Consider the following 12,677-nt stretch of genomic DNA (forward strand, 5'->3'; position numbering starts at 1 on the left):
ACCACTCATCTCCACTACAAATAGGAAAAAGAGGCTACAATTGCATGAGCTCACCAAAATTGGACAGTTAAAGACTGGAAAAATGTTGCCTTGTCTGATGAGTCTCGATTTCTGTTGAGACATTCAGATGGTAGAGTCAGAATTTGGCGTAAACACAATGAGAACATGGATCCATCATGCCATGTTACCACTGTGCAGGCTGGTGGTGGTGGTGTAATGGTGTGGGGGATGTTTTCTTGGCACACTTTAGGCCCCTTAGTGTCAATGGGGCATTGTTTAAATGCCACATCCTACCTGAGCATTGTTTCTGACCACTTTCATCTCTTTATGACCACCATGTGCTCATCCTCTGATGGCTACTTCTAGCAGGATAATGCACCATGTCACAAAGCTTGAATCATTTCAAAATGGTTTCTTGAACATGACAATGAGTTCACTGTACTAAAATAGCCCCCACAATCACCAGATCTCAACCCAATAGAGCATCTTTGGGATGTGGTGGAACGGGAGCTTTGTGCCCTGGATGTGCATCCCACAAATCTCCATCAACTGCAAGATGCTATCCCATCAATACGGGCCAACATTTCTAAAGAATGTTTTCAGCACCTTGTTGAATCAATGCCACGTAGAATTAAGGCAGTTCTGAAGTCGAAAGGGGGTCAAACATAGTATTAGTATGGTGTTCCTAATAATTCTTTAGGTGAGTGTATATGTGTGATTGTGCTATCAAATCGATTAATCACATGTAATATGTGTTTATATAATATGTATACATATACAGTATAGCAGTTTGTGCTTACATTTTTGGGTGAATTATCCCTTTAATTTCACTAGTCCAACCTGATCAATGATGGTGTGAACTGTGAGGTTGGCCAATCATGCCAGAGGTCATTTACATATGGAAATTTGAAAGGTGCAGTAGCCAAAAACAATGTCAGCGAGAAGCTGGAAAATATTAAATTACATATTTCTGTGTAAGAACCCTTGACTCACATTATAAGTGAACTTCAGGAGGGAACTGAAATGCTCTAGACGTGTAGAATATGGACCCTTTTAAGTATTTTGACAGTGTATGCATGAAAATGATAGGAAAGAGCTAAACGCATGATATTAATCACAAGGTGCTTTATGAATAAATGGAAGCAGCTCTCAGTGAGGTACTGGAGGAAATGTGAGTCACGTGACAGGTTTGAAATGATAAGCAGTTTTTGTTTGCAAATAATGACGGGTTACATTACCTGGTGTCTCTTTGTAGCCTTTTTTTTGGAAGGATCTACTTTTTAATTAGCTCATTACGGCCATATTAAGATCAAGGTGTTTACAAAAACGAGCCCTTTATGGCTCTCACATGTCATTGTGGAGACTCTATGGCAACATGCTTTTGATTAGCGGAAAAAATGGAAACCATAAAGCACAGGAAACAAAGGCATCAGCTCTGATATGGGTTCTTCTCTGCGCAGCTTGGTTTGGTTTGCTGTTGCTTTTCACTGTCTGTCTGGAGTTTTTCTATCATCAGCTTTGACTGCTGATTCTGACTCTCAGTATATTTGGAATGACACTGGAGGAATGAGGAAGGCAGGATGTGCAATATACACAGTACCTAGATTTGCCCATATTTGCGGTATACATCATGTGAAACCTAATATGAACTGGAAGCAATCTAAATCTAATTTGTGAGTTATTTGTTGACTGTCATGTTGATTTCAGTTGACAACCAAAAGTTAGAGCATTTTTTACACAGAACTGGATTACAAATGTTAAAATATCTCTGGGCTTTGACGTGCTTGCAATATAACACATTTTTATAGTACTACTATTGTACTGTAAGTTTAAAAAATTGAGAATGTATTAATAATAATGATAATAATAATGCGTGTATTATACTGAACTACAATAAAATCCAATTGTTATAAAATAATAATAAGAATAAAATGTTTATGACAGATTTGAATACAAATCAAATAAACCAATAAATAAATGTGTTACTATAGTAATACTATCGCATTGTAAAATAAAAAAGTAATAATAATATTTATTATTACTGTTGTTGTCATGTTAAAATAAATAAACCAAGAAAGAAATCAATTACTATAGTAAAACTATTGTACTGTAAAATATTATATATCATATTATACCTGTAAAAGTGCCAGCTGCGATAAACCTTAAAGTATTTTGCATTTTATTATTCAACAAATCAATAAAGAAAATGTATTATTTATTTATTAATGATATTGATTGTGTTATAAAATATAAAACAAGTATATAATAAGTTATAATAATGCATTTATTTTACAGAACTGTAAAATTCTACTTCCAGTGCGATTGATGGAATTTTCTTAGCTCATACATTTTTATATACAATTGGAATAAAAGCACAAAATAGCTCAAATGTATTATGTATAAAATGTATAATAAAATCATTTATTTTCAAATGATGACTGAAAACCACTCGCTGCACATGCATTATTGAGGAGGTCATGCAACAACATCTACTATATGAAACTATTATCATGGAATAATGCTATTGTTTATTTGTCATCTCTGTATTGTAGAAAACAGTTGTATCATATTTATTTTCAGGAAGATAACTCTAGACATTTCTAGCTGCTATAAACATGGAACATAATGAGCCTATGTAACTAATGAAGCATATACATATTTGGCTGTGTGTGTGCGTGCGTGCGTGCGTGTGTGTGTGTGTTAAATAGTATTTATATTCAGTGTAGTATGCAATAGGCAGTACATTCTTCACTTCAAACACATCCTCTGTGTGGCCACAGGTGGGGACGGTGGTTGAGGAAGAGGAATGGAAGGTTCTGTACGAGAGGGACAGTCCGCCAGCCTCAGACACTCTGGAGATTCCCAATCTCATCCCCTTCACTCAATACAGGTGAGCATTTTGCTCCATTTTTGAACAGACAATCACTTTTACATCAATCAAATAAACCAAAACGTGGTGACAAATGGGCCCAAAACTTTAGAGTGAAAGCACCTTCACAAACCTGTCGAGCGTTTCAGTTTTGGTGTTAAAATCTCAGCTGTTTATGACCTTTCAATATTTAAACACTCATTCCAGCATTCCCCGCATTTATGTATCTCCAGATATCTTTTATGTTGGTTTTATTTCTTCTTTATTCTCTCTCTTTCTCTCGTTCCCCTTTTCTATTTCTCTACTTAATTGATTTTCTCAAGGTCTTGTGGAAAGATTGTCTTCTGATTCTCGGCACACTATCCTGTCCTAAAGGGATTACAGATGATCAGAGGCTGTAGAGATCTGTTATCCTGTCCAAAATCCCTCGTCCTCCCACTACTCAAGAGCAAGATCAGGGAATTAAAAACACTGTTTTTCTCTCCCCCTCCCCTCCATACCTTTGGCTTTCAGGTTCAGGATGAAGCAGGTGAATATTGTGGGTTCGAGTCCTTTCAGTCAGCCCTCTCGTATGATGCAAACCCTTCAGTCTAGTCCGGATGTGGCCCCGGCAGATCTCAAAGTGTTTTCTGCGAGTGAAACCAGCCTGAGGATTCGCTGGGAGGTGAGAAAGGGAAAATCTCTCCCAAACACACACACACTCCCATAGACGTAATGCTTTTTATACTGTACAAACTGTTTATTCTCTCTCACTACACTCTAAAAAATGCTGGGTTAAAAACAACCCAAGTTGGGTTGAAAATGCACCAACCCAACAATTGGGTTGTTTTTACCCAATGGTTGAGTTGTTCTTACCCAGCAATTGGGTTGTCTTAAGCAACATTTAACCCAACCACTGGGTTAAAACAACTCAACCACTGGGCTAAAACAACTCAACCACTGGGCTAAAACAACTCAACCACTGGGTTAAAACAACTCAACCATTGGGTTAAAACAACTCAATTGTTGGGTTGGTGCATTTTCAACCCAACTTGGGTTGTTTTTAACCCAGCATTTTTTAGAGTGTACATTAACCCTACTCCTAAACCTACCCATCACACGAAACTTTTTGCATTTTTAAATCTAATTAATTATATTAAATGTAGGTCCCTACAGTGACACAAGTCTCAATGAGTCTGTGTATGCATTCAGGTTAAAGTCCCCACCGAGATAGAACACGTTTGTTTTTGTGAAATGTGGGGACATTCCATAGGCGTAACGGTTTTTATACTGTACAAACCGTATTTTCTATCCCCCTACACTGCCACTGTCCCTAAACCTACCCATCACAGGAAACATTCTGCATTATTACTTTCTCAAAAAAAAACTCATCATGTGTGTATCACCCTCTCCTTGTAATACCTATGTCATACCCATGTCATTATACACATTTGTGTCCTCATATTTCCCAAAACACACACACACACACACACACACACACACACACACACACACACACACACACAAAAACACACACAGTGTTCATGTTTTATGTGGACTCTGTATAGACAAAAACTATTTTTTTTACTGTACAAACTGTTCTCTCCCCCTAAACTAACACTAAACCTACCTATCACACAAAACAACTTTATGCATTTTCACATTTTTACATCATTTAGTCTGATCTATAAGCTTCCTCAGGGGGATGAAAATGTCCCTACATGGACAAGAATTTCAGATATCCCCATCTTTGGGGACATTTTGTCAACCTAGGTCATTCCTCGAACAGTTACAGTCAAGTTCACACCAAGTCCAGTTTTTTCGCATGTAAATGTGATTTTGTGTTCTGCACTATCCTGTTGAAAAGTCTGGGGTTGTCAGATTATTATTATTTTTAAACTAAAGTCTATTTAAAACTTGTATTCAGCAGTGATGGATTAGATTTCTGAAGGATCATGTGACACTGGAAAACTGGAGAAACTGCTGAAAATTCAGCTTTTCCATCACATGAATGAAATACATTTTTAAAATATATAAATTATTTTCATTTTTTATAATATTTCACAATATTACTTTATTTTGTATCCAATAAATGCAGCCTTGTTAAGCATAAGAGACTGTTATTTAATATCTTTTATACAATTTAATATTAGTTTATTTTTTATCAAGTAAATGCAGCTTTGTTGAGCATAATTTTTTTATTTTAGTTTCTAATAATATTTCATAATTTATCTTTATTTTGATCAAATAAATGCAGTAATTACTCACAAGAGACTGTCATTTTAATTTGTAATATGGCATATTACTTTATTCTTTATCAAATAAATGCAGCCTTGTTGAGTATAGGAGACTGTTTTTTTTATTTTTTATAATATTTCATATTAGCTTATTTTTTATCAGGTAAATGCAGCTTTGTTGAGCAAAAAAGTCTGTTATTTTAGTTTGTAATATTTCATAATATTACTTTATTTTTATCAAATAAACGCAGCTTTATTGCTCACAAGAGACTGTCATTTTAATTTGTAATATGTCATATTACTTTATCAAATAAAGGCAGCCTTGTTGAGCATAAGAGAGTTCTTCAAAAACATTTTTTTTTTAAATCAAACTTAAATGCCATTTTCATTGGTCTAAGTCTATCAGACATGCACACATACATACATGAGTAAGACTTTTTTGGGTAGTTTTTAAATGACTTTTCTATAAAATTGATAAAAGCTTATATCATTAGCGCCAGACAAAGTGATTATTGTTTTTTTCTTATATCGTTCCCTCTAACATTTATATGCCATTTATAAGAACGAAGGAGCTTTAAAAGGTTTTCTTGCTGCATCGAATGAAGGTGGTTATGGATTTTTGTGTGAACATTATCATTAAAATAGGAGCACTCATGCAAATATAGCGACTTCCGCACACTCAAACACACGCAGAGATGGACACAAATACTGTCTGCACACACTTTATAGGTGAGGGATATGCTGGAAGAGGTTGACAGCTTATTTTTCCTCTCTGTTTTTCTGCTATCACGAGCGATAGTGTCTGTCAGTATCAGATGTAATTGCTGTTATTTTCCCCTTCACTTCTCCTTTTTTTTCACTCTCACCTTTTCAAAGCCTGAAGTGTGATCGAAAAATTTGAGTTGTAGAGGCACATAACATGCAGCTGTCATTTCATAAGACAGGAGTCCATTTACTCTAAAAAACAGCTTCTGTAAAGCCTCCGCTGGTCATAGTAACACATTTGTGGGGTTCTGGTGCCGAAAAAATTACCCTCAGGACATAATAGAGCTTAATGCAGTACTTCACAAGCGCTGAAAACGAAAACAGTGACCTCTAACCTCTTTTTTATGGATAGTAATTTATTACGCTCGTACTAAAACTTCCATGTAGCTGCCATTGAAGAAAAGGTTATACATTTAACACTCCTCTGTCATTTACCAAGTAACCCAAGTTTCTTACGTTTTAATGTCTTTAATGAGGAGAAATTACACTGCAAGATGTGTCTCATGTGCGGTTGCTGTGGAAATGCATTGAGCTTCAGAAGTATTTAGACAGATACTCTTATTAATTTCATTCCTCATACTGAGATGAACTAGCTAAACCACTCATCTTGTACATTTTGCTGTCTTATTCACTCTCCACACATAATCTACACTGTAAACCCTGTAAGTTAATCAGTTACATCACATTTATGATGTTCCCATTTTAAAGTAATCAGTTTTTGAGTTTGTAGTACTCATGCATGTTAATTGCTCCTAACTTGAAGGACTAAGTTAGCTAACTTTTACATTTTGATAGCAATTAACATAAAATATTTAGTTCATTAACTTTTTTATTTTGAGTTCTTGCAACTCAAATGAGTTACTTACTTTACTGTAAAAAGTTGTCAGAACTCAACAAAGTTAAGAAACTCAAAGTTTAAGTGAGATTTTTATTTTGTGCTCATACATTTTTTATTCGTAACTCTTTCCCCGCTATCGTTTAAAAACATTTTCGGCGTTTTTTAACATTTTCACCAACATTTAATAGCCTGTAGAATATTTAGTTTTATGAATATCTGAGAAATATTTATATATATAAAAGAAAGAGCTGACCCTGTTCTTTTAAACAAACAAAACAAAACCGTTTTATTCTAGCTTATTGCATTCAACACTTGAATATGGGTTTCATAAAAACCCATATTCATAAAAAAAGTTTCATAAAAAAGCAACATTTTGAACAAGAAGCTGTGAAAATCACGTTTTTGTAAAAGACTGTCTCCAGATCAGATTGAGAGCGAGGATCAAACACACATGGAGGAGATCGAGTCCATCAACACCCATAATGCTTGTAAGTCCTGTAGATTGTCCTGGGTCCACATTTCATTCACTAACATTAAGCAGTTTTGATTCAAATGATGTTTAAACGGATACTTCACCGCTTTTTGATATTAAGCTATGTTATTCCCTTAAAGGGGTACTTCAGCGCTGGGAAGATGAATCTGTATTTAAACTGGGTCATCAATGTAGTAGAAATGTGAAATTATTTTTGTATTTGGTGCCTTCTAGACTGAGAAAAGACAGAAAATGTATTGTTGTCTCATGGGGATGAAAGACTACAATTCCCAGAATGCTTCGCTGCCCTGTGAGGCCATTCCCAAAGCCACCTGTACTGTGGCTGAGTTGAAGACACTACAATTAAAACCTGAATGTGTCTGTTAAATATAATGAGTGAGTCACAGCGCGAGTATCACAGCACTGAGCACTAACTGCAGGAGTGAGATAAGTGAGCTCGTGATGAGAGCTGAGGTAATCGCGACTACACTCGCGGCATACATTCGCAACGCGAGTTCAGACTGGCGCTTTTCAGTTCATGCCTTTGCAAGCTTAACTTTCATAGAAATTAATTTGAGAAATTAAAACACTTACATTGCTTACCACAGCTCCGTTTAAATGAGTGCCTGTAGCTGCCAGCTGAGCTCTCCCTGCGAGCTGAGTGTGATCTCCATCCCCCATGGGCGAGTTCAAAACATGCGGAAACAGCTCCCTCCGCTGGCTGTAGTCTTTAGCCTTATTCCAAACATTCCTCCTATGATGCAAATATCGTCAATTTGCATCATAGGAGTAATTTTTCCAGAAATAAAATGCATAAATCTCTTGTCTCAGGGGGATATGAGGGGGGAAAGCACAATCATTTGAATATACTCCAGGGTTTCTACTGATACAAAGCCATATGCTAATCGCTGAAGTAACCCTTTAACTAAAACGAGTTGATACATACCTCTCTCGTCTGAGTGCGTACACTTAATCTCTCTGACATGCGGTGACATTTTGATAGCATTTAGCTTGGCCCACTAAGCCCAGTTCATTCACTATGGTACCAAACAGAGATCAAGTTAGAAGCGACCAAACACGTTTTCCCATTTAAATACAGTTACACAAATAGTTAAACGATCAAGTATGGTGACATAAATTAAAATGTGACGCTTTTCTAAGCGGATTAAAAATGAGAACTATAATGTATGGCAGAATAACACTTCTGAGAGTACTTCGACTCTGGGCAGTAACTAAAAAAAACAAAAAACAAACAAAAATAATGACTTTATTCAACAAATTATTCACGTGTGTCAGTCTCTTACACTGTTTACATTGGCCAGCTCCTGTGCCAGCATTAAACCCATGCGTCTTGGTGCTCAGGTGCGCAGCTTCCGCCAGTGGTAAGCTCTGATGTAATTCAGAAGCACTGCACTGTATTTACTACGTCAACAGCGTAGGAGACTGACACAGACGTGAAGAAATTGTTGAATAAAGTCGTTATATTTTTTTGTTTTTTGCGCACAAAAAGTATTCTTGTCTCTTCTTAAAATTAAGGTGAAACCACTGGAGTCACATGGATGATTTTAACGATGTCTTTCCTACCTTTCTGGGCCTTGAAAGTGTTAATTAAATATCTGTCTGTGGAGGGGTCATACAACTCTTGTATTCCATCAAAAATAACTTAATTTGTGTTCTGAAGATGAACAATAGTCTTGCGGGTTTCAAAACGACATGAGGATGACGAATTAATGACAGAATTTTCATGTTTAGGTGAACTAACCCTTAAACTTAAAATTATCAGGTTATCTCAACATCAATCAAGCAATCAATCAACTTTATTTATATAGCACTTTTACAATGACGGTTGTTTCAAAGCAGCTTCACAATGTCAAACAAGACAATATTGCAACCAAATTTGATTCGGCTGTACAGGCGTTCTAAACAAAACAGTGATGTTATCAGCTTATTTTAATTTATCATATAGCGACAATGTTGGCAGATCAGTATAATAGTTTATAGAATTAAATAAGACCTAATTCATTCATTTTATTTATATATTTAGTTAAATAACTTAGATCATAATTTTAGTGTTATATTTTAGTGTCCCCGACATAACAATTTTGATAGCTATAACAAACTAATTCAGAAAATGCCAGCTTGCTAATGTGCTAACATGTTAACAATAGCATGGCATAACATCTGAATGAGTACAGCAACTTAAAACGTATAATTTACCTGCACTCAAACCAAACAGCATGTGCCACTTTTCACCATGATGGAAACTCTCCAAAACCCCACATTAACAGAAACTCTTCTAAATTAGTATAACAAAACATCAATCATTTCTAAAGCTCCCTTACCATTAATCTTGCATAAAAAATAAAATAAAACACATTATATAACACTTTTAGCATTTATTCTCCCTTTCGAATGCCATGGTCAAAGCAAGCTGAGAAATAAAAAATCCCAGCCCAGTTTCAGTTAAACCTAAGTTAGTCTAAATTAAAAGAAATGAGTTCATACATCTCAAAGCAATTAAACTTTTTACTTAAAATATTTTGAGCAGTGTAGTTTAACTCTTTCCCCACCAGCGTTTTACAAAAATGTAATGGCTCCAGGTGTGAATACTTTGTATGAATATCTGAATATGCAATATATCACAATAAAGTGCAGAGCCTATATATTTTAGCTTCATGCATTCTTTTATTAACACTTGAATGCTTTCATAACAAAGAAACATTTTAAACAAAAGCTGAGAAAATCATTTTTTTTCTACAACGTGCATTTGCAATGTTTTTATTACTTGTTTTTGCTCCTTTTTGCTTGTTTTGATCCAGAGATACTGTATTCTTTCAGAAGATGTATAATAGCACCCCCCAAAAGATACACAATACTGCCCCTTACCTTTTAAAAGTAAAAAAAAAATCTGTCAGTGGCAGGGAAAGAGTTAACATGACTGAAAATAAAACAATGCGAATAAAGCTCATCAACACTCTTATTACTTGTTGTAACCATGGCTACTTAGAAGGGAAAAAATGTACATGGATGAGATAGATTTTTGTGTTGTTTTAATATCACATCATATATCACAACATGATATTGCCACCAACTAAAGATTAGCAGGTTATTGTGAAGACCATGAGGACTTTGATTTGGCCCGTGTTTACTGTTTATGAAGTCACTTGCATTCGTCGACTAGCCAAATCATTTTAATTGAAATGCTTCAAGCAGTCAATGTACTGAAGCTGTGAACATCGTAAGGTTTCGAGTGTGCATTAAAGTACTAGGCGAGCAACCATGTATGAACTCTTGGCATCTGATTCTGGAAAATGTCTCGGAGCCATGTGCCAATGCGCAACGCACAGCTGAAGCAGGCGAGGGACTGAGCTGCATTACAGCCAATTTGAAATGTCATTTAATTTATGTTTATGAAGAGATTAAGGAACTTCCTTTCTGTTTGCTGCACACAATTTGACGCTTGTGAAGGTTTTCATTCATCCAAATCATCGTAGAACTTAGCCACTGGGATGAGCTCTGTGACTTTCATTTAGAATTCCTGTTGAGTTGGATTAACATGCAGAAAATAAGTTCAACTATTTCAGCTCTTAAAATTTAGTACTATATCAATATAATTGGCCAAAATATATTTAAACAACTTAAGTTTCTCTTTTAAAGTTTTTTTTTATCTGATTTTATACACTACCATTCAAAAGTTTGGGGTTGGTATCTTTAAATTACGTCTTATGCATTCTGAGGCTACATTTATTTGAAGAATACAGTTTTATTCTTCAAATAAATGTATTATAGTATTATACATATTATTATGATTTAAAATATATTACGATTTTTTTATATTCTTCAGTGTCACGTGATTCTTCAGAAATCATTCTAATATACTGATTTGGTTCTCAAGAGAAACATTTCTTATTATTATTAATGTTAAAATCAGTTGTACTGCTTACATGACCAGCAATTATACATCTGATATTTATGTATGTAGTGACGTTTATAATTATATAACACTGCTCTTTCTTTTATATATATAAATATTTCTCAGATATTCATAAAACTAAATATTCTACAGGCTATTAAATGATGGTGAAAATGTTAAAAAACACCGAAAATGTTTTAAACGATGGCGAGGAAAGAGTTATGAATAAAAAAATGTATGAGCACAAAATAAAAATCTCACTTAAACTTTGAGTTTCTTAACTTTGTTGAGTTCTGACAACTTTTTACAGTAAAGTAAGTAACTCATTTGAGTTGCAAGAACTCAAAATAAAAAAGTTAATGAACTAAATATTTTATGTTAATTGCTATCAAAATGTAAATTATACAACACTTCCCTGACACCTAACCCTATCCTTAAACTCACCCAGACCACCACACCTGTCCCTAACTTTACCCGTATCCCACATTAATATCAGCACAATCTCACAATTCTGGCTTTTTTTTTCATGCAAATTTGTCTTTTTCTCAAAATTGCATGATGTAAAGTTGCAATTGGGAGTTTATATCTCACAATTCTGACTTTATATCATGTAAATCTACATTTATATCTCGCAATTCTGGCATTGTGTCACAATTTTAAAGGAGAAAAAAGGAAACAAGCTTCCATAAAGTTCAAAAGAACAGCATGTATTTGAAATATTTTGCAGCAATGTTCTTTAACAAAGGTAACAAAGGTCTTTACTGTCACTTTTAAACAATTTAATGTATTTAAACTTTTGAATTGTGGTGTATCTAGTCTAATGTTATATAATTGCATTAGATAAAATATGCATGATAGAAAATATTATTATTGCTATGCTTGAAAAGTGTGCTTAAATAATAAATAAATAAATAAATACTGCATTTTGTACAAATATCACTTGATTGGATGTCTTGTCACGGGATGAAATTCCTATATTGAGTGCCTGACGTGTTCAGAATTTTTCATCCTGTCACACAGTTAGTCATTCTATTTACATATTTTTTTGGGCCTTCTTATTGATGTAGGTGCATCAGAGTCTCTCCTGCTTTAATGTTTTCCTCTTCATCTTTTGTAGCCTCTTCCAGAGCCAGCTTATAACGGAAATCCTGAAAGTGTGGGTTACCGTGTACGTGCGCAGAGAGCAGACGGGCTTGGGCAGCCCCGGATGGAGACGGTTTCTGAGCGTCTGTCTCAGGAGGTGTCAATGGAGGGACTTGAGGAGTGGACGGAGTACGAGCTGAGCGTTCAGGCCTTCAACGGCATCGGCCCCGGACCCTGGAGCAGTCCTGTGCTGGGCAAAACTAAAGAGTCAGGTGACACACTTTAGACCTGATACAAATAAATGATCTACAAAGTTTGCTTCAAAGTTTAATGTCATTTGTTCCTGCATTTGAGGAAAAAAGACAAAATATAGTTGCTGTTTTGCATGTAACCAAATGAGTTATGGTAATTTAAGCATCATTGTGTTGATGCATCATAGTCGCATATCCATCTTGATCATTTTGCGTTTCATTTGTGTTTTATAAGAAATAAATCATATAAGACAGGTATTTACATAAAAT

The 12,677-nt window shown here is 35.0% G+C and overlaps 1 protein-coding gene across 2 annotated transcripts in view; it reads left to right on the forward strand.

The window, feature by feature from the left end:
* The window catches only part of sdk1b (sidekick cell adhesion molecule 1b), a 299,372-nt gene that overhangs the window by 233,849 nt on the left and 52,846 nt on the right, over positions 1 to 12,677 (forward strand). For both annotated transcript variants that reach the window (XM_067442041.1, XM_067442042.1), the window contains 3 exons: positions 2,781 to 2,890; positions 3,383 to 3,533; positions 12,191 to 12,428. In XM_067442041.1, coding sequence (XP_067298142.1) covers positions 2,781 to 2,890; positions 3,383 to 3,533; positions 12,191 to 12,428 — 499 coding nt within the window. The remainder of the gene's footprint in view (positions 1 to 2,780; positions 2,891 to 3,382; positions 3,534 to 12,190; positions 12,429 to 12,677) is intronic.

This window comes from Pseudorasbora parva, chromosome 4 (assembly GCF_024679245.1).
Source record: "Pseudorasbora parva isolate DD20220531a chromosome 4, ASM2467924v1, whole genome shotgun sequence".
Classification (NCBI taxonomy): domain Eukaryota; kingdom Metazoa; phylum Chordata; class Actinopteri; order Cypriniformes; family Gobionidae; genus Pseudorasbora; species Pseudorasbora parva.